This window comes from Drosophila mauritiana, chromosome 3L (genome assembly GCF_004382145.1).
Source record: "Drosophila mauritiana strain mau12 chromosome 3L, ASM438214v1, whole genome shotgun sequence".
Taxonomy (NCBI): Eukaryota; Metazoa; Arthropoda; class Insecta; order Diptera; family Drosophilidae; genus Drosophila; species Drosophila mauritiana.
This window is the reverse complement of record NC_046669.1, coordinates 1,793,452-1,817,739: the sequence shown is the minus strand read 5'-3', so window position 1 is coordinate 1,817,739 and position 24,288 is coordinate 1,793,452. Positions and strand designations below refer to the sequence as shown.

General features: G+C 46.5%; 5 protein-coding genes across 8 annotated transcripts; 3 read left to right on the top strand and 2 right to left on the bottom strand.

Moving 5' to 3' along the window:
- Window positions 1–1,897: 1,897 nt before the first annotated feature.
- On the bottom strand, window positions 1,898–7,664 carry LOC117140629 (LHFPL tetraspan subfamily member 3 protein). The gene is made up of 6 exons (XM_033303649.1): window positions 7,475–7,664; window positions 3,413–3,587; window positions 3,210–3,343; window positions 2,914–3,040; window positions 2,508–2,750; window positions 1,898–2,447 (listed from the first exon to the last, which is right to left on the bottom strand). Exons 2-6 carry the CDS (start codon window positions 3,552–3,554, stop codon window positions 2,296–2,298), a joined length of 798 nt encoding a protein of 265 aa, XP_033159540.1. The 5' UTR covers window positions 3,555–3,587; window positions 7,475–7,664; the 3' UTR covers window positions 1,898–2,295.
- A 732-nt stretch (window positions 7,665–8,396) lies between these two features.
- On the top strand, window positions 8,397–9,413 carry LOC117141421 (adenine phosphoribosyltransferase). Its single transcript, XM_033304849.1, has 3 exons — window positions 8,397–8,608; window positions 8,740–8,977; window positions 9,052–9,413. The coding sequence occupies exons 1-3, from the start codon at window positions 8,514–8,516 to the stop codon at window positions 9,265–9,267; spliced, it is 549 nt and encodes a 182-aa protein (XP_033160740.1). The 5' UTR covers window positions 8,397–8,513; the 3' UTR covers window positions 9,268–9,413.
- Window positions 9,414–10,296: 883 nt separating this feature from the next.
- LOC117140962 (carbohydrate sulfotransferase 11) lies at window positions 10,297–16,769 on the top strand. Of its 3 annotated transcripts, none has more exons than XM_033304182.1 (9): window positions 10,297–10,326; window positions 11,713–12,128; window positions 14,734–14,940; window positions 15,244–15,391; window positions 15,456–15,522; window positions 15,622–15,766; window positions 15,837–15,992; window positions 16,049–16,386; window positions 16,536–16,769. In XM_033304182.1, the coding sequence occupies exons 2-9, from the start codon at window positions 11,985–11,987 to the stop codon at window positions 16,627–16,629; spliced, it is 1,299 nt and encodes a 432-aa protein (XP_033160073.1). In that variant the 5' UTR covers window positions 10,297–10,326; window positions 11,713–11,984; the 3' UTR covers window positions 16,630–16,769. The 3 variants fall into 3 exon arrangements, with proteins under 3 accessions (XP_033160073.1, XP_033160075.1, XP_033160076.1); XM_033304184.1 differs by having other exon boundaries at window positions 10,311–10,326; window positions 11,722–12,128; XM_033304185.1 differs by lacking the exons at window positions 10,297–10,326; window positions 14,734–14,940 and having other exon boundaries at window positions 10,353–12,128.
- A 217-nt stretch (window positions 16,770–16,986) lies between these two features.
- On the top strand, window positions 16,987–21,696 carry LOC117141820 (FACT complex subunit spt16). Of its 2 annotated transcripts, XM_033305472.1 has the most exons (9): window positions 16,987–17,178; window positions 17,373–17,636; window positions 17,702–18,001; window positions 18,064–19,241; window positions 19,299–20,165; window positions 20,219–20,481; window positions 20,545–20,698; window positions 20,810–20,926; window positions 21,349–21,696. In XM_033305472.1, the coding sequence occupies exons 1-9, from the start codon at window positions 17,110–17,112 to the stop codon at window positions 21,503–21,505; spliced, it is 3,369 nt and encodes a 1,122-aa protein (XP_033161363.1). In that variant the 5' UTR covers window positions 16,987–17,109; the 3' UTR covers window positions 21,506–21,696. The 2 variants fall into 2 exon arrangements, with proteins under 2 accessions (XP_033161363.1, XP_033161364.1); XM_033305473.1 differs by lacking the exon at window positions 20,810–20,926.
- LOC117141822 lies at window positions 21,689–23,517 on the bottom strand. The gene is made up of 2 exons (XM_033305475.1): window positions 23,183–23,517; window positions 21,689–23,121 (listed from the first exon to the last, which is right to left on the bottom strand). The coding sequence occupies exons 1-2, from the start codon at window positions 23,247–23,249 to the stop codon at window positions 21,701–21,703; spliced, it is 1,488 nt and encodes a 495-aa protein (XP_033161366.1). The 5' UTR covers window positions 23,250–23,517; the 3' UTR covers window positions 21,689–21,700.
- Between the last annotated feature and the right edge of the window lie 771 nt (window positions 23,518–24,288).

Below are 24,288 nucleotides of genomic sequence, written 5' to 3'. Positions count from 1 at the left end.
TTTTTAAAAATATCTTTAGAGACCATAAATCCGAGCTGAAGGCATAAATCTGCTTGTTAACAGCAGATTCTCCGTCTCCGAGCTTCGGCAGTTCGCAGAACAATTTCTGGCTCTTATAAATCAAAGCAAGTAAAAAACGTAAAAATGAACTAGAAAATAAATAGGAGAACTGGCATTTCATTCCCTAGAAGTTTTTGTTGATTGACGCACTTTTGACGTTCCCACAATTCCACACATTTTCTGCATTTCCCCCTTGGAAGAGAAGGACGTGAAAATACCCACACGCACACGGGTCGTATGAGCAATAAATTATACACAAGTTGTGCGGAAAAGGGCGGACGGGGTGGCTAGTTTAGACCACTTGGCTGGGCTTTTGTTTCGGAAATAAAAAACAGGCACAAGAAATATGATGTTTTGCAATGTTTGGCCGGAAAACTCGGGGAAGAGGAGGCAAAGCGCAAAACGAGACAGAAGAATGAAATTCCATGGCAGGCAGGAGGCAAGCGGCACAGGTCTTAAGAAAAGCGTTTTCATTTCATTTGGCAAAAATGTTTATACAAAACCAATTTTACAATTTTCGATTCAATTTCTGTTGCTGACATTTCACTTAAACGAAAACCTTAAAGGCGCAATTCATTTCGCCTGCTTTTGTACATGAAAAGGAGGTCCTGTGTTCCCAGCTTTTGCCCTCGGAGGATTGTAACGAACTGCTGCGCGAAAGGGCGTGGCCAGCTATCATAACGCCCAGTTTCCACGAATAGACCATGAAAAAGTTGTTATGCCACTCTAATTTGCCTCAGCCACTTGGAAATCCATAAACCGGCGAGTGATAAACTAATATTCGCCAACAACATGTGCTGCCAACGGCGCCATAAACGCAAGCCACACATATCCACCCTTATAAACAGCCCCCTCCGAGGTCCTTCGATGTTCGCAATGAAATGGCCGCCAAACCTCAAGGACAACAAAAGTTAAAAATTCGTTTATGGCGCACCATAAAATCGAATAAAAACAATTGGCACATCAAAATCCACCCAGAAATACCCGAGATCTTCATTGCCATATTGGGTAGTTGGCTGGCACTTCCTTGGGGGTTGGCCCGGAAAATGCGTGAGTACAATTGGAAAAACGCTGGCCATATGTTGCAGGCGGCAAAAGAAATGGCTCAAGTAAATAAAAACAATCAAAGTTGAGTGCCGACTCTCAAGCCGAAGTTTTAGATGCTCTGGATGAAAGCCCAAAGGCAGGCTATGAAACATTAGCCACTTTTCAATGGGTAGATTTTTTAAAAAATCATTTAAGTATTTAACTAATTATAACTACTTTGCATTCTATCTGATGCTTAAAAGAAGAAACACTTATAATTTTATGTGTAACTTAGTCCCTTTATAAAGTATACAACTCCCACTGAGAGTATCTCAAAGAAGTCAAGTGAAATCCCATCTCGGGGTGGATTCCCTGTCGAATCTGGAGCGATTTGCTCGGCGTCAGCTGGTTGGCCACTTAGGCCCGTGATGGAATTGCTTATGAATTATACAAGAATATTAAAACGTGACGGGGAAGAGCCGGAGCCACTTGCACTCGGCACGGATCTCCTGCCCTGGATATTTCAATTGCCTCCCACTGTGGATGGAGGAGTTAGCTCCCGAATCTTTTGGAAATACTTTATTGGAAAAGTATGTGCCAAATGGTTATTGAAAGGGGGAGTGGGGCGGGATCCGAATCCGTATCCGAATCCAGACTAAGGACAAACAAATTGGGCGCTAAGTTGTTCGTTATGGGCATTTATGCGTGGGGTGGCCATAATTTGATTTTGCCTAGTCCAGAAGTTGCTGACCTTGATGATGATGATGATGGCATAATTGAGGCGGCTATTTGTGGTCGAAATAAACATTGATTTTATGTTTAATATTTGTACATGTTTATTGTTTATGGGTATATAATTTACAGGCAGAGCTTCGGGGACTCTCTTTTAACTTTTAACTTATTCGAAGCATACATTTAGGCACAAGCTATTCACACGAAATGTTAAATTATAGTTTAAAATCCAAGCTTACAACTACAAGTTGGCATTCAGTCGGGCTAAGCGGCATATACAAATCATTCACTCTCTGACTTTCACACACAAATACACACACCACACACATTTTCATAGTTTCGACTTATGGTTGCGGCGAAAATCGGTTAAAAATATAGCTCAAACGATTTATGGAAAACTTTAAGCTGAGTTTCACCCCTGGTTCTTGCACGTGCTAAGCTTAATTGGTTGGTGTCCTGGCTGTTTGAATGGTTTCCTCAGTGATAACGAGAAAACTGCGATATGCTATCCTCGTTTGGCGGAGCCACCAGCAAAATGGGCTGCAAATTCAAGCCGGTTATGCGTGGATTGGATTTCCTCGATCCCGCCAAGCTGATGGCATCCGTGAGGTAAGCATTGTTGATTTCACCTGCGAAAAATAAGCCATAAGTAGATTTTGTCATCGGAAAAGAAGTATCGCATAACCCACCTTTGTATAGCGAGTTCTGGTATATCGGGTCTGGCTGCAGGCGCACGTGCCGCGTGGCCAAGATAAACGCCAGAGTGGCCAAGACCACGCCATCTATGCAACCGATTATGGCCAGTGGATAAGCCCAGCGGATGCCGCACAAGCCGAGCTCAAAGCGATTCGCTTCCGGGCCACAGATCTTACGGAAATCGTCCGAATTCCAGCCAAAGGGAAACGCCGCGCAGGCCACAATCATGCAAATAGCTGGAATCAATAAATAGCCATGTGTAACAGAGATAACAACACGTACAACTATCAATAGGGGAAAACATCAAAAACACTTTGTATACACAAGAACGTGATGTTTTCGATATGGTTAACTAGTTAACCCAAGGAGATAGAGTGGGAGATAGGTCAGCACACATACCTGATATGATTTGCAGCCAACCGCAAAGGTGGAAAACACGCGTCGACTTCATAAACAGCAAACAAACCAAGAAGAATATGGTCAGCAAGGCCAGAGCTATGGCGCCCAGCATGAAGAATGTGGCCAACTGAAGATGGGTAAGTAAAAATAGAAATTGGTCAAGTACGGGTATCTGGCGAGTAATCGTATTTTGGTAAGGCCTTTAAGAACTTTATGAGATATATGTATGAATAAGTAAAAAACACCTACATATACATTTATATCATTTCTAGTCCACAATTCCTCGACTTACTTACCTGAAAAGAGAATGTGGGCACTTCGAAGATGCTCTCCCAGCGTCGACGGCAGTTGTCGAAGATCTCGTCCCGCTGGCACTGCTGCCAGAGGCCCAGGCGACCAGCTCCATCGTTGTCCGGATCACCGATCCACTCTGGAATGGAAGGCGTAAAGCGGATCAGTCACGGAACTATTGCCAATAAATGAGACTGAGTGCGCCCACCTGGTGTCACGAATGCCACTATGCCGATGATGGCATAGCAGATGGTGAAGATGGCCCACAGCACGCCGATCGCCTTGGAGTTGCGGATGTACTTGGAGGCGTACAGGTGCGTGGTGTCCACGTACTCGATCTTCGTTCCCATTTTTTAGAGAGTGGGGAATGCTGCTTTGTCTGCCTGTGAATGGATGGAGTGAATCGAGCGTGGATAAGTGTTTGGCGACCAACTTGCTGGGTAGTAACTGAAAGATGGAACCAAAGCAACCAGGGCAGCCGGAACAATTGCGTTTCTGCTGGTCATAAATCGGTTTTGGGGCACTCTTTACTTAAGCCTATTAAATTGGCCAGCTTTCGGTTTGATGACCTCGTGGCGGTAGAGTAATGCTTTTGAGTCGGGGAACTCTGATGCAAGAGGTGGCCGAGTATTTGGCAAATGATAACTTTCCATCCATCTGCATGTGTCGGGTCCACTCGAAAACATTTTCAAATCATTAAACATATTTTTTATGAGGTTTTCCCCTTCACTTCAATCAAAACACATTCGAATGGGAATGATAATCGCGAAACCGGGGAGAGAGAAGTGGCCGGGGGCCAAATTTTTGCTTTTGCTTATGTAAATCAGCAATTATTTGGCCAAAAGCTAACGACTCTTTCCACTATTGCCTCATATCTGCCACTAATTCTATGTCAAAGGGAGAGAGTCATTATGCGAAATATGTGTGTCTTGACTGCCTAATTTTAGCCATGATTCATGGCCCAAACTGGCTGGCGATCAATAAACTCGTTTGCGATTCGATCAGATCTTTATTGAAAGACTCGAAAATATGCCCCTAAAATGCAATTTCATTAGCTTTTCATCGGGCTTTTCTGGCCATTCCAACTAGTTTTCCCAGCCTTGTGCGCTCGCTTAATTTATCATATTTATTTTGGTTTCGAAACTGAGGAAACTGTAACACAAAGGTAAGTCTCTGCCCGTGAGAAGTACAACAAAAGGAACTTGGTCAAGATTGGCTCATTATGGTGAATTAAAGCCACGGCAAACAAAGAGAATAAGACTCAATTATGGGAGTTGGAAGTTGAAGTTCGAGTCCAAGGCAAAAGTGGAATCGATTAACACAACAATGCTAACAACAAAAGAGAGAGTCGGCCCGAGCAGAACAAACATACGACGAGCCCAACCCAGTAACACGATGAAAACTTTCCTGTCGGCACGTGATAACCTGGCCCATACCAATCGAATCGATGGAAAATCTTGGCCGTGAGTCATGCACGCGGAGCCTGAAAAGCGAGTCTCGGGAAAATTGCACTCGACCAGACAGACAAACCGCAGACGTCTAATAACTTCCTTTATCTCCAGTTTGTATTTTCTATGGAGTAATTCGTTGTTTGCAGTTGGTTTTCAGTGTTTGCTGGGCGTGCTAAACTCAACTGCATCGATGGCTTTTCGGATTCGAACGTGACCAAAAAGAAAGTGACCACTGGACGGATGGAAGGCACTCCAGTTCGAGTGACGCAGCAAAATCAGCGTACTCTGGCTCGACTTGGGTTACATCCGCTCACCGGCCGGCGGTTCCAACATTTCGATTTCGGGCGAGTTTCACTTGCAAAGCAAAAAATATGTGAGAAATATTCCAAAACTCAAATACACTAAGAAAACGAGATCAAAGATCTACTAATAGTCATATAATGCATCTTTGATCGTAAGTAGAAACCATCAATCAGTTGTTAAACTGATGTTTCAGCTGCTTTGAAATTTTGCTTGTCAGTAAAGAAACAAGACCCGTATCACAGTTTAGTTTCCTGTGCACTGCAATAAATACTCGAAAACAAGCTATGGGTGAGTTGCAATCTCAGCAATTACGGCGACTTTTCAGCTGGGACTGCACATGCTCACTCGTATGAGCGACGAAATAAGGTCAGTTGGGTAATGGTTATACCTTAAACGTGGCCACCGGCCAAATGAGGAGAAGAATGCAGTTGCAGTGGCAGTTGCAGTTGCGAAAACTGCACTCCAAACTGAGAGGAGCTTTCTTCGATCCGCACTGGTCATTCCATATCCATCTCCAGCTCCAACTCCCTGAGCCGCGGATGACTTTCTACTTTATAAACATAAATTTCACATTAGGCACAGCCAGACGACCGCGGGGTGAGTAAACCGTGTCTGGAGCGGCTTCTGACTTTCAAATGGGGATTCCCTCGCCCCGAAAGACGCCGAGGAGCCATAAAGCAGCCAAAACACCGACCAATTGGCCACACACTGGTAATTAATTTTCACATTTTCAGCTTTTCACCGGCTAAGCGGGGGAAAATCTCTCATTGTTCCGCTTGGCGATCACCGGAGTACATGTACATGTAACCAGCTGGTTATGGTTTGTTTTGGCCAACAAAGTGGAACCTAAAGACGTTGGTGCCACTGGCTTGATTAACACGTTTGTGGTTTCCCAAAAGAGTTGCTAAATTTCAGCCACCACCATTCGAAACTGGTTCCTACATTTCAGAATTATGCGGAAATGGCGTTTAAAGTGGCTCTTGTTCCATGTTTTTATTCCAACTTTTCGCTTTTGCCCTTTTTTGTTGGGTTCGGATTCCCCCCATTATACAATGTGTTTGTTTTTTCCAGGTGTGATGATCGTTTCTGCATATATTGTGTTCCAAACAGACGATTTCTTTTCTCCTCCCAGCAGGGAGACCCGCAGAACGGAACGGGATTGAAGACCCAGAGAACCGGCAAAACTTAACTTTTTTTGCGGTCAGTTACTCAATGTATTGACAGCCGTTCCAGCTGCCATCCATTTTGGGAGAAGCCCGCTTTTTTCAGCGCTTACTTTTTGCGAAAGTTGGTAAGTTGGTGGTGGCTGCCACACGGCCCCTTTGAAGAGTCTTCAATCCGACCCGATCCCATCCAGAGCTGGTCCGCTCACTCATCCACTCGCTCGTGGGCCGCTGGTATGTGTCGCTGTTTCCCTACGTTTTTTATTAGATCACGATTTGGATGTTAGCAAACATTCGCGCATACCAAGCTGCCAACCACGATCAACAGGCCCAACAACTACAGTCTATGCATAATCGCGGCTCACAACGAAATTCTTCACTGGATTCTTCACTTTGCCTACGAAAAAGTCAGGAGCGGCTAGAGGTTCTATCTAATATCAGGGGTATTCAAAATCGAAAGCTATCTCAGAATCAGAACTACTGCATCTCTGCAGTGAAATATGTTAACCATCCTTCAATAACATAACTTTCGGACATATTACAATCCATCTTCCAAAGTTCGGCCATAAATTTCCCTTTTTCCTGCTGCTTTCCGAGCGCCCTATTTCCATGCCCTTCACCACGAAGGCCGCCTCTGCGCAGCCGCAGAAGTTTCGTTTCAGTCGAGATGCTCGTTTGCCTCAAAAAAGAAATATAAAAACAAAACCCAGCAGAAAAACAAAAAACTGTGCCTCTTTCTGGTTTTTCACGTTACTCGGGCGCGCAGTTGTTGTTGCAGTTGCAGCAGTTGTTGTTGCAGTTGCAGTTTCAGTACGCACGTCTTCACATTGCCAAGTTAGGCATGTGTGTGTGACTGGCACACTGAGAAGAAATGGCGTTAAGTTTCTAAAATATTTCAGAAAAGATCCTAACAATTTTGAGTTAATGGTTATACAAAAGTATCAACTATTTTAAACCAATCCTAAGACTACAATATCTTTTGTGATAAGTTTCTCAAGCTGTTTTCCCAATTATTTCTCCAAGTGCAACCGTACAAGTATGCGATTGTGAATGTGTTTCTGCACTTTGCTATATTGTGGCTGTTGTGTCTAATGTTGCATAGGTACATATATGTATATATTTTTTGTAGGTTTTCACGTTTTTATGTTGTTTGAACTTTGTTGTTTCAGTTGTTATTGGAGTAACTGCAGTATGGTTGTTGTTTATGGCTGGCTTTAGAGTCGTTTTCCGACTTTTAAAATGGCAAAAACGGGGCGCAGTTTTGTCGGCTGACATTTACTTCTGCCGTTAAGATCGAATTTGAACTGAGGATTTGCAAACTCTTGCTTTTCCATGCGTTATTTCGCTGCTTACGTTGATCGAGAACAGGTTTCGGTTTTAGCTGTTCCTCCGGACTATTGTTGTTATTTTAATTTACTACTATTGTTCGCGAGCTTGCATTAATTATTAAAAATCGCGGGCAAAGAATTCGAATTCGATCCGCTTCTACCGAAGAAACCAACAAAACTGAACCGTCGCGTTCGGCGCTGAGAAACGAACTGAATCTTTCTTGGCATTGGGAGTCCAAGATACAGAAACACAGATACTCACATTCACTTGCGTACCTGTGTGAGTGGGCCACCGAGAGAAAGAGGGAACAAGAGAGAGAGAGAGAGGTAGAGTCCAGGTGAGAGTTCCCGATCTTGGCCCGCCTTTGATAAGTGCAGCGAAAATTGTTGGCATTTCTTTTCAATCATTTAGCTCGATAAACAGTGCTGCATTCAGTGTCTTTCCCTCGAAGAATTGCAGAGATTTCTCCACTTATCTCTCAGATAGCCTCGAGATCTGGAGAAAAGTCGGGGGAGGTTTCTTAGTCCCACATGTCTACCTGCAGGATGTTTGCCGAATTCCTTGAGCTGCTTTCTTTGTGCAAGCAAATGTCAAACCAAATGTTTGGTTTCGAAATAGCTAGTCAGCATGAAAGATTAGAACTCTGAGATAAATGTGGGAATACACCGAAAATATACGATCTTATCACAGAACGAAGAGAGGTTATAGTTAATTAAACCAAGACCTATATATTATATTGATTGTTTTCAATAGTGAAATACTGGACGAACTGATTTTATATTTATTTTTGCCGAAGTTACATTTTCAAAGCATATAAAAGTCCCCACAGCTCCTTATTCACCTCAATTTTAAATCGACCGCGCAGCGAACTCAACACGACCGTTCATCGTGTGGCATATCTCCCATCTATAGCAACCACCTCCCCCGATATCAGCTGACTTATCAGCTGTTCCGTGGGCAATCCGCAGTTGGGCACGCACTCACGTAGCGCTGAAGTCAGAAAACCCATGTAAAAAGTCCCTTATAACTAAGTTAATAAATTAATTATCATAAAAGTAGAAAAATGAGCCCCTCAATCAGCGCGGAAGACAAGCTAGACTACGTAAAGAGCAAGATTGGCGAGTATCCGAACTTCCCAAAGGAGGGCATTCTGTTCCGGTGAGTTATCTACGCACGAGGTTATCAGATTGGGGCACTAATGGTGCTGCGATGGTGATTATGGGCAAACAAAATGAACGCTTATCAGGTTGTTAATGTGTAGAATCCTCTGTTTTCATGTAAAACACCAGCGACATATTCGGGGCCCTCACCGATCCGAAGGCCTGTGTGTACTTACGAGATTTGCTGGTGGATCACATCCGGGAAAGTGCGCCCGAGGCGGAGATCATCGTGGGACTGGACTCGCGGGGCTTTCTCTTTAATCTCCTCATAGCCACCGAGCTGGGCCTGGGATGTGCTCCGATTCGCAAGAAGGGCAAGCTGGCTGGAGAAGTGGTTTCCGTGGAATACAAGCTGGAGTACGGTAGTGTGAGTACTCCCAAATAAATTGCTTACTATTCCCAAGCACAAAGATGTTTATGCTTTTAAATTAAATATCCTAGGACACCTTTGAGCTGCAAAAATCCGCCATTAAGCCGGGCCAGAAAGTCGTTGTCGTAGATGATTTGCTAGCCACAGGTGGTTCCCTGGTGGCCGCCACCGAACTCATCCGCAAGGTGGGTGGCGTTGTCGTGGAGAGCCTAGTGGTCATGGAACTAGTTGGACTGGAGGGTCGCAAAAGGCTGGATGGAAAAGTGCATTCCCTCATCAAGTACTGAGAGTTAATCGAATTGTGACGAAGCCTTCCACACACTTGCATTTACCTATTCAACTAGCGAATTTTTATGAAAACTTTGAAATGTCAGCATTTTACGAGACAGATGCTTATTTTTATAACGAAATATATTTGTCACTGATAACAGAATCGTATAATGTCTCAATGGAATATAGCTAGCGCTCATTTTCGAAGTAATAATTTTATTTTGAATAATACTACATGGGATAACTTTTATGGTGAAACATATGTATAAGCAAAAATTATGTAAAACAGCGACAAAAGCGAAAATAAATAACTAAATTTATATATCGAAAACTATTTTTGGATAGTTTTCCGAACATAAATTAAATAATCTATTTTAAATTTTGGTGTTGTCATATGCTTTTTATATATGTATATATTACAGAAAATATTACTTAAAAAAAGTGCAAATGAAAAAAATTATTTATTGCAGTTTTCCAGTTATTCACTTACAATAAATTTGCTTTAATTATTAGCAATCCAAAAAGTATGCTTTGAAATATGTTATGGGAGAAGAAGCAACAATATAAACGGATACAAATTTAACAAAGATTAACGGATGTTTTAAAATTGGTAAACCTTTTTAACTGATAAAAATTATTTCAAATATATATTTTCTAAAAAACGATTATCTCTTTCTGCGCACTCACTGCACTCTCTCTTGGCACATTCTCTGCTTTCGTCGCTCTCTCGCTTACCGTTACCGGCGCCTTTGCTCAGCGATAAACAAAAATTGTTGTGCTGCGTTAACCCAGAATTCGAGGAACTTCCGCCCCGCTCCGCCCGCCGATAAACAAATCACACCAACCCAACAACCCCCCGAAAAGACATCGAAAAATAGCAACAAACAGAGCGCGCAAGGAAGAATCAAGGAATAAAGGAGAGGAGAGCCAGAAGGAAGAGAGAAAATGGAGACTGGCAAAAAGCGAAACCGCGCAGCCACTGCGCTGCCGACGTCGCTGCCTTCAGCCTGTGCTCATTTCGCATTTGATTTTGATTTCACTCGTGAAATGTGCGTTGTGCGGTGATGACGCTAACGGTTGGTGTTTGTTGTTTATCCACACACCCCCCTATTCACAGAAAAAAAAATAAATAAAAAGAAAATTATTCAAGCACGCCTGGCGAATTGATATTGATTGCGCGCTTTTCCTCAATTGGCAAACAATTGACTAACAATAACTAAAAAGTTGCTCTCATCCCGCATTCCGAGTGTTTGTTGTTGTTTATTGTTGTGCAAAGAGAGCGGAAGGCAGAGTGGAGAGAGCGGAAGGGCAGAGAGAACAGGCATAGAAAGCACGGCAATTGACAGCACGTTACGTATACGCCTCTTACGCCCCGCATTTAGCATTTGTTTGCCAAGTTTGCTGTGTGCTTGAGTGTGTATAAAATTATTAAGAAACAATTACGTGCACGGTGCCAAACAATTAACTCGATGACCCAAAGTGCAATAAAACCCCCACTGAATCATGAAACTGAATACAAAAGTTAAACTCTGAACATGAATGGTGAGAAGAGGCACACAGCATGAATGCACAAACAAGCTGGAAGTGATTTTTTTTAATTTAGTGAAAATTGAAGTTTTGCTTAAAGATAGCATGCTTATACATATATATAAGTGTTATAGCGTGATAATCTAAATAGGAACGCTGCAAACAAATATTTGAATCCGTAGAATGTGACTATTTATAAGAAGTTTAAGGTCAGCAGAAATGGCGTGAAAACCATATAAACGAAAAAGTCAGACCAAAGTAAAAGCTGGCAAAAATGAAAATAAACATAAACAGACAAAAATCGGGGTGCTCTTTTTATTTGCTTTGCGAGGCCTGCAGAATGGAGTTTGAAGTGAGCAGAAAATCAATAGCAAACACAAATAACAAAAGGAAAGTGAACAGCTTGCTTTAACTTAAAATGGAATAATAAAAATAAAGACTTTGTAAATACTAAAAATCACACTGCTAAGCATGGCTTAAAAGGCAAAACTGAAAATGAATGGCAACAATGGAGACAAGACAGCAGAAGTTGAGCAGAGTTAACAAGACAACAGGAAGAGTCGAGTAATTTATGTAGGGGTGTTTTTCCCACAAACTCCAAACTCCAGCTGCAGTGGAGTTTTGAAGTGAGCAGAAAATCAATAAGCAACTTCCCCACCCCCAACTTGCAACCAAAAATGTAGAAGCTCCAAAAGCACACCCCCACAATCGGAAAGCATAAAGCATAAGTGAACAAAAGCGTTAGCGAATCAATTGTTGGCCCGAAATATTGGCCCGCCTGCAGTGACACAATTCCGGTCGAAAGCCACTCGGCCATAAAGCAAAAGTGTCATCCGCCCAGCTCACTGAATATATTTTTGGTTTGGTTTCCGCTCTTGTTTTTCATTTCATGTTTGCTTGCTCTGCCCGCCGTTGTTTTTTTTTCTTCGACTAAGAACATTTAGCACAGCAAACTAAAATTAGCCAGCACGCCGTCGACAGCGATGAGAACTTACAAAATCTGTCGCCAACTGCAGGCAAAGTTTGCGGCCGCGTAGCAGCAGGAAATGTCCCACGACTATCAATAGCCAATCCAGAACCGAACCGAATCGAACCCAGAGCCCAGAGACCAGAAGCACCGGAATCCAATCCACCAGGAAGCCGGCAGCCAAGGGGAGCCGCAGGGGAGAGTCCGCACCAGTTCCTATGCAGCTATATCCGAGTTTAAATGAAATTGAGCAAGAGCCTGGCAAACTGTCGCGCCATCCGGCGCTATTTGCTCATCTTCACGGCCGTGTCCCTGCTGCTCCTGCCCCTCTCCCTGGCCTACCTGGTGTGGAACGAGCAGCTGCAGAAGATCCGAGGATTCGAGGTGAGTGCAGGCGAAGTGCCACCTGGGAGTGGCAGTGGGCGCAGGGTAGTAGTCACCAAGCCCACCTGTCATTCGTAGCCCTTTGAGTGCCCGGCAAACATCTGCTGAACCAAGCGCTTATGCCAGTGCACTGAGAGAAAGACCAGTCAAGATATACAATTGATTTGTAATTGAAATAGAGACTCCTTTGAATGGGTTTACTACGTGTGCTGTTCACTTTTCAAACAGCTTTTTTAAAAGAAGATTACCACTGTTTTCTCTCAGTGCACCTGCCTGTAGACACACTCGCTTGTAGTTGCCGCCCCGCCCGCCCCCTCTCATCGCCTGACAACAAACACGGTGCAGGCCATCGATTGCCTGACTCGGTTACTCAGTTTCGGGCCATCGGAGGAGTTGGCTAAAAAAACCAGAAACGAGCAGAAAAAACAATTAATATGAATTGCCATTTAATGCGCACCGAAACAACAAACTAATCAGCCGGCAATCGGGGCAATCATCTAATTCAATAAACAATCTGGTGTGAAGGGCATTTGGCAAGAGCCGCGAACAAAGTGTTACACGCAAATTAGCAGCGATCGCCATAAATACACGATAAATAGCCGCGATCGCGGGCATCCCATACCATCCAGCCGCTATTTATTTATCCAAGTTGCTTAGTGATTTTAGCATATTCCTTTGTATTGGGAATTCTCGCAGGGGTATCCAGAACTGGACTGCACCATTTGAACTGGCTGGCTCGGGGCATTATGTGTGCGCTTGATTGGGTGCAAATTAATTTGAAATTAGCGGCGGGCTTTGGCTGGCTTTATCGCCCATTTGTGCTTGAAATTGAGCAAATGCCATACAAAGACGGAATATTCCACACTCACACACTGCCTCACACACACACACACACACACGAACGCGGACGTGGACGGACGGAAAGCGTTCTTGGCTTATAATCACATAAGCTGGCCGACCGCCCTCTGGACACGCCCCTTTTGGACGGACACAACCCTTTGGCGTGGCCTAAGCCGCTTGCACAGAGAGAAATTATGCAAACTATACAAAATGAATTGATCTTACAGCCCATTTATTAATATCCTAATAAGTTCTATTGACTATAAGGGCAGCAAGTTCCTAGGGATTTTAAGGCAAATTCGAAAGTGTGTAAAAGTATGCAACGTTTTCATTAAAAATCAGTAAGTGCATAGGATAAATGCCAAATGCGTAGCATACTTTTCAGCACTTTTCTAAAAAGTTAGAAGACATAGTCAAAGAGATTAACATTCAAAGTTTTACTTAAGTCCGACGACTGCAAGTGCAAATAATATCAATATTTGCATTTAATCTTTGGCAAAAGTTCTGCTTTGAGTTTTGCGAGTGTGGAAAACTTTGCAAGTTTTGTTGCGTGGTCACCAGAGACTCTTGGGCGCCCATCGTCCATCGTCCATCGGCCTTGGGCAAATGGCTTGCGAAAAAAGGAAAAGTTTCGCACAAATTACACTTAATTGCGTGTGGCATCATGAAAAAGTCATCATCGGGGGGCGGCAGGATATCGATTCACGGGCGGCTGAGACTGGCTGGCACCTCAATCAATATGCGCTTGCCCACTGCTAATTTGCATAGCATTAGCCAAATGACACATGCTCATTCGGACCCAGAAAACAAAAGCACATTAAGACACGCATATGACGTGCTGTTTTCCAGCTAAAATGTTGTATTTTTTCTCTGACGGAACACACGCATAATTAAGCACAGCGAATTCCAAACTCAAATGTATATCCACTCTACTGACTGCAATAGGTCCACCCTAATAGAACCCACAATCCAAACATTCCCAATTTCTCAGTTGCATACCATTTTGCTACTGCTAGCGCCACTTAAGTCGGATTTCATTGCACTAATGGAAAATTAAATACTCTTGCTATTGTTCTAAATTAATAATACAAGTTACCAGAGTAGTTCTCAATCATTCCTTTTTCAATTTGAAAATTCTTAAAATTAGCACATATATTAATCGATTGGCGCCAAACAATTAGGGTGAAAGCATCCAAATGTTTAGACAAGTCATCAAAAGAGCCCAAACATTTGCAGAAGTATCGCATTCATTATTCAGCCCCAGTGCCCAGCAACACGACCATTAATCAATCTTATCCGAGCCCGGCATTTATGTACCAGTGAGTTTTTCCGCCCAATCCCTAAGTGGAAGTCCCCGCCCCGCCAAGGGTATGCTCGCACTGGCCACATGCATAGTGTGTCACATGGGGCGGTGTGGCCAAGTGGATACGCGAGTCAAATGCAAAGTGCCTGCCACGATGACGCCAACTTATCCGCAGAGTAGCCGCAGCCACTTGATTCATGTGGCCATTTTCCAGATGACAGTTGACACTGGCGTCTGGGGCTTTTAATTGGGATTGAGATTGAGATTCACTCGGCATGTCAAATGTAAAATGAGGAATGTGTAATGCTCGTGGGGGCGGCGACCTTGGACCTTGACCGAAATGCTTGTACATTGCGCATACGCCACGCCACGCCAACCCCGCCTGCCTTTTAACCCAAATAGCGAACAACCCAGACCAGCCAAAATCCTCATCCACAAACGCAACTGCAACTGATTTTCTAGGCCTTTAATGTGCAGCAGCAATCGCCGCAGCAGCCGCAGCAGCAACAGCAGCAGCAGGAGCAGCAGCAGCAGCAGCCGCAGCAACATGGCCAGTTTCCGTATCCGGTGGTCCGGTATCCGGTGCTGCTGCTGAACAAGAACAAGAACAAGGACCTGACCGTCGTGGCAACGGGCAAGACCAAGAACAAGTGGCGCTATGTTGATAAAGTAAATATGTAACCCGCACAAACACCATACACCATACACCATTCACACACACACACACACGCAGCGAAACTGCCACACACACCCACCGCACACAACAAACACTTAAAGTCACAGGCTCGTATAATTAATGATGTAAACAGAGCGGCTAAATAAAATTCTGATAGCCAAATTGATTGCGCATTAGCGAGTCGCATTGGCAGGCATTTGGGCACCCCACCCCCATTCTCTAGCCCCATTCCGGTCGAGAAACCCATGTCCTGGACTCACTGTGGCTCACCTTTCGCATATTTGCCCTCCAAACAGGACAGCAACCAGACACTCCTGCCCCTCATCCCCGAGTATGCCGTGCAGACACTCACGCCGCAGGAAATGCTCCAGGTGGAGCAGCGGATGGACCAGCGCAGGGAGCGGCTGAAGGACAAGTGCTCCGCCTACGGCCTGGATGTCCTGGGTGGGTCCTTCGCTTTGGATTCGTCAACTGGATTGGGGTCTGATCGCTTGTCTTTTACTTACAGGTCACGACGCGTGGCACACGCCGAACACGTGGGAATTTCTGGTCAACAAAAAGTATCACATTATCTGGTGGGTGTGCCCTTTGTTCACTCTTCAACGATTCCATTTTAGTTTGTCATTTGGATTTGGCAAATAGGGTCTGAACTTATTATTTATTTTGCTGTGCAGGTGCAATGTCTTTAAGGCTGCCTCCTCGTCCTGGATGTTCAACTTCAACGTCCTGGCCGGCTACTCGCCCAGCTATCTGCGCAAAACCAAGAAGATCCTCCTCAACCTGGCCAGGGAGCGCTATCCCAGGGTGACCCTCGACGAGGTGCGTCTCAAAGGAGTGCTTACTCCCTCTCCTCAAACCTAAATTAAACTCTTTCTATTTCGGGCGACAGCTGCGTGAGGCGCAGAACTACTCGGTGACCTTTATCATCGCACGCGATCCCTTCGAGCGGCTGTTGAGTGCCTATCGGGACAAGATGGTGTTCGCCCTGCCCTACTCCTTCCACGATAAGTTGGGTCGCAGCATTGTGCGCAACTACCGCAAGAAGGTAAGCCTTCAAGTATACGCACCGAATACATATAATTCATTGTATTTGTTCCATAGCCCTCTCTGGCTGCTCGTGCGGCCAACACAAAGTTCCCGTCGTTTCCGGAATTCGTGCACTGGCTGCTCGACCAGGTGAAGCGCGGCAGCTTCATCGACATGCACTTCGTGGCGGCCACCTCGTTCTGCACACCCTGCCTCATCCGGTTCGACATGATACTGAAGTTCGAGTCGCTGGCGGAGGATCAATTATATCTAATCGAAAAGACTGGCCTCAAGCGGGTGATAGCGCCCGTGTGGCGCAACATGGGCAAGGGCCGCAAGACGCACGAGCTCCAGCAGCAGTTCTACGCGCAGCTGACGCGCCAGGAAATGCTGGAGCTCTACGAGTATTACAAGTGGGTCATCCATTTAAAGCGATTAAGAAGCCCAGAAGTATGCAAGGAAAAATCCTTCCCATGCAAAACACATGCATACTTTTGGACACTTTTCCTAATGATTTTTAGATTGTGGTAGCATCCTAACCTGGTTTAACTTTTACCCACAGATACGACTTCGAGCTGTTCGACTACGATATCCAGGAGTATCTGCAGGTTGCCCGGCCGGATGAGGCCGAAAGTCCGGCGGGCACAAAAAATTAAACTAGCTCTGAATTCTTAGACTTTGCTAAAAACCAATGAATCAAGTTCAACGAACTCACATATTAGCCGTCACAGTACGTAATTGCAAATGTTGATAATACTGAAGAAAACAATAATAAACTTAGCTATATTTAAACGAAGCCGTGCCAAAGTCTTTCATTTAATGGATTTTAATAAAATTCAGTTTAAACATTTTTTCAGTGTTCAAATATTTCATGTTCAAATATGGTTCGAGTCCCTGCTGGATGTGTCTGTACTATTGCTTGGTTACACTACTTTGACATTGGCAACTGAGACTCGACTGGTATATTGCGGTATTTTTGAGAGCGGTCTCACTCACGTTGAGCTGACGCTTATTCTTCTTCTTCATCTGGTCGCCGCGCAATTTTTTTATCCGGCGGAATTTGCAAATGCAATTTCTGGCGTTTAGCGCATTTTAAGCGGTGTTAACGCAGATTCAGTAACAAATCCAGCGGCAAGATGTCTAGTTTTGTGCTGGACAAGGAGGCGTTCGTGCGCCGCGTGAAGCGCCTCTACACGGAATGGAGGGTGAGTCCGTCCGCCGGTCGGCGATCTCCGGGTTTTTGGGGCCGCAGGAGCACTGGGGAGCACGTGGAGACTCTGCAGGCGGTTCGCGATAATGGATGATTGGGAGATATGGTGAAATTAAGTACCCGTAGACCAGGTTGTGCGGGGAAAAGAGGCTTACTGCATGGTAATCTCGGCCTCTTTGTCTTTCGCAGGCTCCCAGCATCGGACACGATGACGCGCTCAGGAATCTGGACTGCATCATGAGCATCGTGGGCGTCGAAGAGGATGTCATGTACTCCAAGTCCATGGCCCTGCAGCTCTGGCTGCTGGGCTACGAGCTGACGGACACAATCTCCGTGTTCTGCTCGGATGCCGTGTATTTTCTCACCAGCAAAAAGAAAATCGAGTTCCTGAAGCAGACGCAGAACATCACCGAAGAAGGTTTTCCAGAAATCAATCTCCTTGTCAGGGACCGGGTGAGTTTCAATTACTGCTCCCGGCCAAAAGTTCTGTAATTACTTCTGATCTTCACTACGAATAGACGGACAAGGACCAGGGCAACTTCGAGAAGCTGATCAAAGCCCTGCAGAACTCGAAGAAGGGTAAGCGTCTGGGCGTCTTCGCCAAGGACGCCTATCCCGGGGAGTTCAGCGAAGCATGGAAGAAATCGCTGACGGCGTCCAAGTTCGAGCATGTGGACGTCAGCACTATTATCGCCTACCTAATGTGTCCCAAGGATGAGTCGGAGATCAACAACATACGCAAGGCATCGCTAGTGTCAATGGACATCTTCAACAAGTATTTGAAAGATGAGATCATGGACATTATCGATTCGGACAGGGTGAGCTACTGGCGTTAAAGTTATGTGTTTCCTTCTTTATCAACCTCTTTAACCCATTTTAGAAAGTCAAACACAACAAGCTTTCAGATGGCTGCGAGGCTGCCATTGGCGAGAAGAAGTACACCAGTGGTCTGGATCCCAGACTCCTCGACATGGCCTACCCACCCATCATCCAATCGGGAGGAGCCTACAGCCTGAAGTTCTCCGCCGTGGCGGACAAGAATCCCTTGCACTTCGGTGTGATTGTGTGCTCCTTGGGCGCCCGATACAAGTCCTACTGCTCAAATATATCGCGCACCTTTCTGGTGAATCCCACCGAGGCCATGCAGGAGAACTACACATTTCTGGTAAGTGTGCAGGAGGAGATTCTCAAGCTGCTGGTTCCCGGCACAAAACTGTGCGACGTCTACGAGAAGACCCTGGACTTCGTGAAGAAGGAGAAGCCGAGTATGGTGGACAATCTGCCCAAAAGCTTTGGTTTCGCCATGGGCCTAGAGTTCCGGGAGAACTCCATTGTCATCGGACCCAAATGCCAGGCGCTACTCAAGAAGAATATGGTCTTTAATTTGCACGTGGGCATCTCAAATCTGACCAATCCCGAAGCCACCGACAAAGAGGGCAAGAACTACGCCCTCTTCATCGGAGACACTGTCCTAGTGGGCGAACAATCCCCAGCCAGTGTGATGACTCCGTCCAAGAAGAAGATCAAGAACGTCGGCATCTTCATCAAGGACGACAGCGACGAGGAAGATGTGGACGACAAGAAGACCGCAAAAGAAGATCAGGGCACCGAGATCCTGGGCCGCAGCAAGCGCAATGCGGTGCTGGAGTCAAAGCTGCGAAACGAGATCAACACGGAGGAGAAGCGCAAGGAGCACCAGCGCGAGCTGGCTCAGCAGCTGAACGAGCGCGCCAAGGATCGGCTGGCCAGGCAGGGAAACTCAAAGGAGGTGGAGAAAGTGCGCAAGAACACCGTATCCTACAAGTCCATCAGCCAAATGCCGCGCGAGCCGGAAGTCAAGGAGCTCAAGCTTTACGTGGACAAGAAGTACGAGACCGTTATCATGCCAGTGTTCGGCATCCAGGTGCCGTTCCACATATCCACCATCAAGAACATCTCGCAGTCGGTGGAGGGCGAGTACACGTACTTGCGTATCAACTTCTTTCATCCCGGCGCCACAATGGGTCGCAACGAAGGCGGACTCTATCCTCAGCCAGAGGCCACCTTCGTCAAGGAAGTGTAAGTATGATACGAAATCTGCTTTAGGAATCCACTAACTAAAGACTTTCGCTGCAGTACGTACCGCAGCTCCAATGTAAAGGAACACGGAGAGGTGGGAGCTCCATCTGCAAATCTGAACAATGCTTTCAGGCTGATCAAGGAGGTGCAGAAGCGTTTCAAGACCCGCGAGGCTGAGGAGCGTGAGAAGGAGGATCTTGTGAAGCAAGACACGCTCATTCTGTCCCAGAACAAGGGCAATCCCAAGCTTAAGGACCTGTACATTCGGCCCAACATCGTGACCAAGCGCATGACGGGCAGCCTGGAAGCGCACAGCAACGGATTCCGCTACATCTCCGTGCGCGGCGACAAGGTGGACATCCTGTACAACAACATCAAGAGCGCGTTTTTCCAGCCCTGCGACGGCGAGATGATCATTCTTCTGCATTTCCACCTGAAGTACGCCATCATGTTTGGCAAAAAGAAGCACGTGGATGTGCAGTTCTACACGGAAGTGGGAGAGATCACCACGGATCTGGGCAAGCACCAGCACATGCACGACCGCGACGACTTGGCTGCTGAGCAGGCGGAACGTGAGCTGCGCCACAAGCTCAAGACTGCCTTCAAGAGCTTCTGCGAGAAGGTGGAAACCATGACCAAGTCGGTAGTGGAGTTCGACACGCCGTTCCGTGAGTTGGGATTCCCTGGAGCACCCTTCCGCAGCACGGTGACGCTGCAACCCACCTCGGGCTCCCTGGTCAATCTGACGGAATGGCCGCCATTTGTCATCACGCTGGACGATGTGGAGTTGGTGCACTTCGAGCGCGTTCAGTTCCACTTGCGCAACTTCGATATGATATTTGTGTTTAAGGAGTACAACAAGAAGGTGGCCATGGTGAACGCCATTCCTATGAACATGCTGGATCACGTGAAGGAGTGGCTCAAGTAGGTTCATCTGCCCATTTGCAAAATGCACTTTACTAACGAGTATCCTGTAGCTCCTGCGACATCCGCTATTCGGAGGGTGTTCAATCCCTGAACTGGCAAAAGATCATGAAGACCATCACCGACGATCCTGAGGGATTCTTTGAACAAGGCGGCTGGACTTTCTTGGACCCGGAATCGGGCAGCGAAGGCGAAAACGAAACCGCCGAGTCCGAAGAGGATGAGGCCTACAATCCCACCGACGCTGAATCGGATGAGGAGTCGGACGAAGATTCCGAGTACTCAGAGGCATCAGAAGACAGCGAGGAAAGCGATGGTATGTACAAACCCAAAACATCCCATATCTTCTAGTTGTTAATATTTCCATCGAAATTTACAGAGGACCTTGGCTCTGATGAGGAATCTGGCAAGGATTGGTCCGATCTGGAGCGCGAGGCTGCTGAGGAAGACCGCAACCACGATTATGCCGCAGATGACAAACCACGCAACGGCAAATTCGATTCGAAGAAGCACGGCAAGAGTTCAAAGCACAGGTATGAGCCACGACCCCATCATGGACGGGTTTCCATGAAGAGTAACCTTATCCGAGATCTCCTTTCTCTTATCTATATCAATCGTTCTACCACATTTTACGTCCAACACAGTCGCCGCGACCGCGAGGAGGCTCGATCGTCGTCGCACAGTAAAAAGCACAAGTCGAACTCCTCCTCGTCCTCTTCGCATTTAAAGTCCTCCAGCTCCAAACATGGCAGCTCATCTAGGTTTGTTATCGAAAGCCCCGAACACTTAATACCCAACCATACGGCCTAACGCAAGTGCATTTCACATATCATTTCACTCACAATCACACACTGGAAGTTTCGTTATAAATTTGATTTTCTTTGGTGGACCAAAAAAACCAAGCAATTGGACGTTTTTAAGTTATTTTTTGTTAATACATAGTTTTCTCAATTGTTAAGTTATAGGGATACCCCAAATTCCATTTGATTATCCGTTTACAACCACTTTCTGTTTGGGTTTATGTCGAATTATTTATGATTGTTTAGTCTGGCAAAATTGATTAAAAAAAAAGCAAAAACGAACAGCATCATACCTCGCTTGCTCAAAATTGATAACCACAGAGGAGTAATTATTTGTGAAACTTCTTTTAACACGTTCCCAAACCCCTTTGATTATTTTAAAGCCCGTCGAAGTCGTCGAAGGACAAGTACCACAGCCGGGACAAGCATCATTCCTCCTCATCGTCCGGAAACAAGAGCAGCAGCAAGGACAAGGATCGCAAGCGCTCGCGGGATGACAGTCGCGACAATGGACACAAGTCGAAGAAGTCGCGTCATTAGGGAGGGAGCTGTTCCTGTCGCCAAGCCCGTGGGGCACTCCGGTCGTAATTTAGCTCTCCTGTTACCCTTGTCTATCTGTTAAAGGACCCGCCACCCCGATCCCTGTCACTCATTTTTGTCACGCTTCAAAAGTTGTATTACAAATTAAATATAATACGATACATTAATATAATAAACTAATGTAAGAACTACATCCTACTTGTTCCAGCTGCCGAGCAGGTGCCGATAGGCGTGCACCTCCACTTCCCCGCTGTCGCGCCGTCGCCTTCGCCGTCCGCCGCGCTGCTCCTGCTCCTGCTCCTGGTGCAGATGCGGATGAGCTTGGGAATGCTGGCGCGGACTTCCGGCGGCGGCCACACTGCCCCGCCTTTTGTGCGCATCGAACATGTTGCGGGTCTTGTTGATCGGATAGCGCATCTTGTTCTTCAGCCAGGTGGTGAAGGCGCGCTCGTTGTCCTGCATCTTCTTCAGCTCCTGCTCGTTGCGATTGATGGTCTGTTCCATGGAGAAGCGCTGCTTCCGCCGCAGTTGCTGGTCCCGCCGCTGCAGTTGCTGGGCAGTCAGTCCGTACTCGGACATGTAGCCCGTGTACCTGGGTAACTTGCCCTGAATCGAATGCCGGTGCTCGCAGCAGATCTTGTAGTTCATCCGCACCGATGGAGACGTCGTAGAAGCGGAGGCAGAGGATGGAGTGGCCGTGGGCTTGGGCCGACGACGAAAGCTAAAACTGCGCGAAGTGAAGAAGGTCTTGGAAGTCGCCTTGGGACATGTGGTGCAGGATTCCCTGACTTCATCGGGCTCCTCCTTCTTGTAGTAAATGCTCTGCTCGTTAAGCTCAAAGTCATCTGGAATATAACTGGCCACAATGATGGACAGATCATCCTCCTCTTCGGCTTCAACGGGAGCCACCACAGGCGCTGGCGCCGGCAAAGGCACTTCAGTTTCGGCGCCCGTCAACCTGTCGATGGTTGCCTGCTGCTTCGGATCCAAAGTCTTGTAGAGATTCTTGTAGGCATCCCTTAGCTTCTGGCGAGCCTCATTCAAGGTCCGTTCCTCCTCCTCGCAATCGGATTCGGTTAGCAGATTGGTTAGACTCTTCTGGTCGGAGTCATCCTGGTCGAAAGTGCCCTGTCTCAGTTGAAGGGAGCCGGGTACAGAAGAGTCCTTCGCCGGAGGATCGTCATCCAGGTCCGCCTCATCCACACCGGAGAAGTCGTCTTCATCCTCGATGGGAGTGGCTTCCTGGACCACTGGCTGTTGGGGCACCTCACTCAGGTCCACGATTTCCTCGCATATCTCCTCCTCCACTTCATCTACTTCGGGTTCTTCCATCGGAGGAGTCTTCTCTACCACCTTGGTCACTTCTGCAACCGCTGGTTCTTCCTCTGCAATGGGCTTCAACTTCAGCTGCGTCAACTGCTGCAGCAGCTCATCGGGCGGACTGGGACTGAGATCCTTCTGCTGCTCCGTGGGCTCGTAATCCTCCAGATTAAGGGCAAACTTCACCTTGGTCACCTTGCCGTTGCCATTGGAGGACTCGTCGTCCAGCGCAAAGAGCTCCTTGTTGGCCTCCTTGATCCTGTCCACAATGTTGTACTCGTTGACCGGCTTCAGGACTGCGGAATAATCCATGAGTAAGGACATGCTGCTGCTGCCAACCTACGGGGAACGACTTACAGTAGACCTCGCAGTCCTCGTCCGACTCCGGCTCGCGTTCGCCCATCTCTGCCAGCTGCGGGCACATCGATTGCCTTCGAGTGCCGGGATATTTTTAGACCTTTAGCTTTTCGCGCTGCGATTTACGACCATTCACCAGCTGGAAACTTCGCCAAAACTTTCCATTTCGTGTCGCGTAGCTTTTCCGCACCCATCCAAGACTAATGAACTTGGATGTGCACTCCAGACATTAGCAGCTCCACTCCGCTCCCTTGCGGTTATGGCCCGTCATACAGGTCTCAATGGCGCCCGTTGCCAGGCCACTGGGATGTGCGGATGTTTGATCGATGCCCGGTGACAAATTGTCTCTCTAAGCAGCAGAGAGGCGGGGTCTGGCATGGAAGTGGATTCAGTTTTGGGCTCCTGGCCTCAGCTAAAATGTACCTTAGTCGATGTAACTATCCATATCTAAACGGCAACCCACCTACGCGAAATTGAAAAGATTGCGAACCAAATATGGCAAAAGGTGAGCTACTTTTTGTATCCGGGGAAGATAATGAAAGCGTACAGGTACAAGCCCCCAAACAAGCCCACCTCCACGAGTATCGAGGGCGGACTCCTTGGAGGGGGTGAATCAACAAACATTGTTTGGCGCTTAATTTCCATGCACTTTATTCCATTTCCACACTTACTTCGCTAAGCACATTTAAAGCTTAATCATCAACGGTCGAACCGACGCGAAACAAGTCGGTTCGGGTCAAATCGAATCGAACCGAGTGGAATCGAGGCAACAATTATTCAGATACAATTCAAATAAGTTCGAAGCTACAAAAATAATCGATTCGGAGAGGCGCACAACACCAATATAATTAAACCTATTAGAGCCGTCGTTAACTTCGTATATTGAGCAAGTATCTATCCTGCTCCATTGCCGATTTGATTGTTCCTAACGTTTCACTTCATCTCACTTGCATCGCCATTAGCCGAGGCAATCGATTCCATTTAACCAAGAGCAGTTTGGGCCTGGTTTGGAGCTGGAGTTGGCAGACAGTGCGTTTCGTGGCCGCATGAATGGGCGTCTGCACTTATAATTATCTAAGAGATGTAGAGTAAGGTCAGCAAGAGAG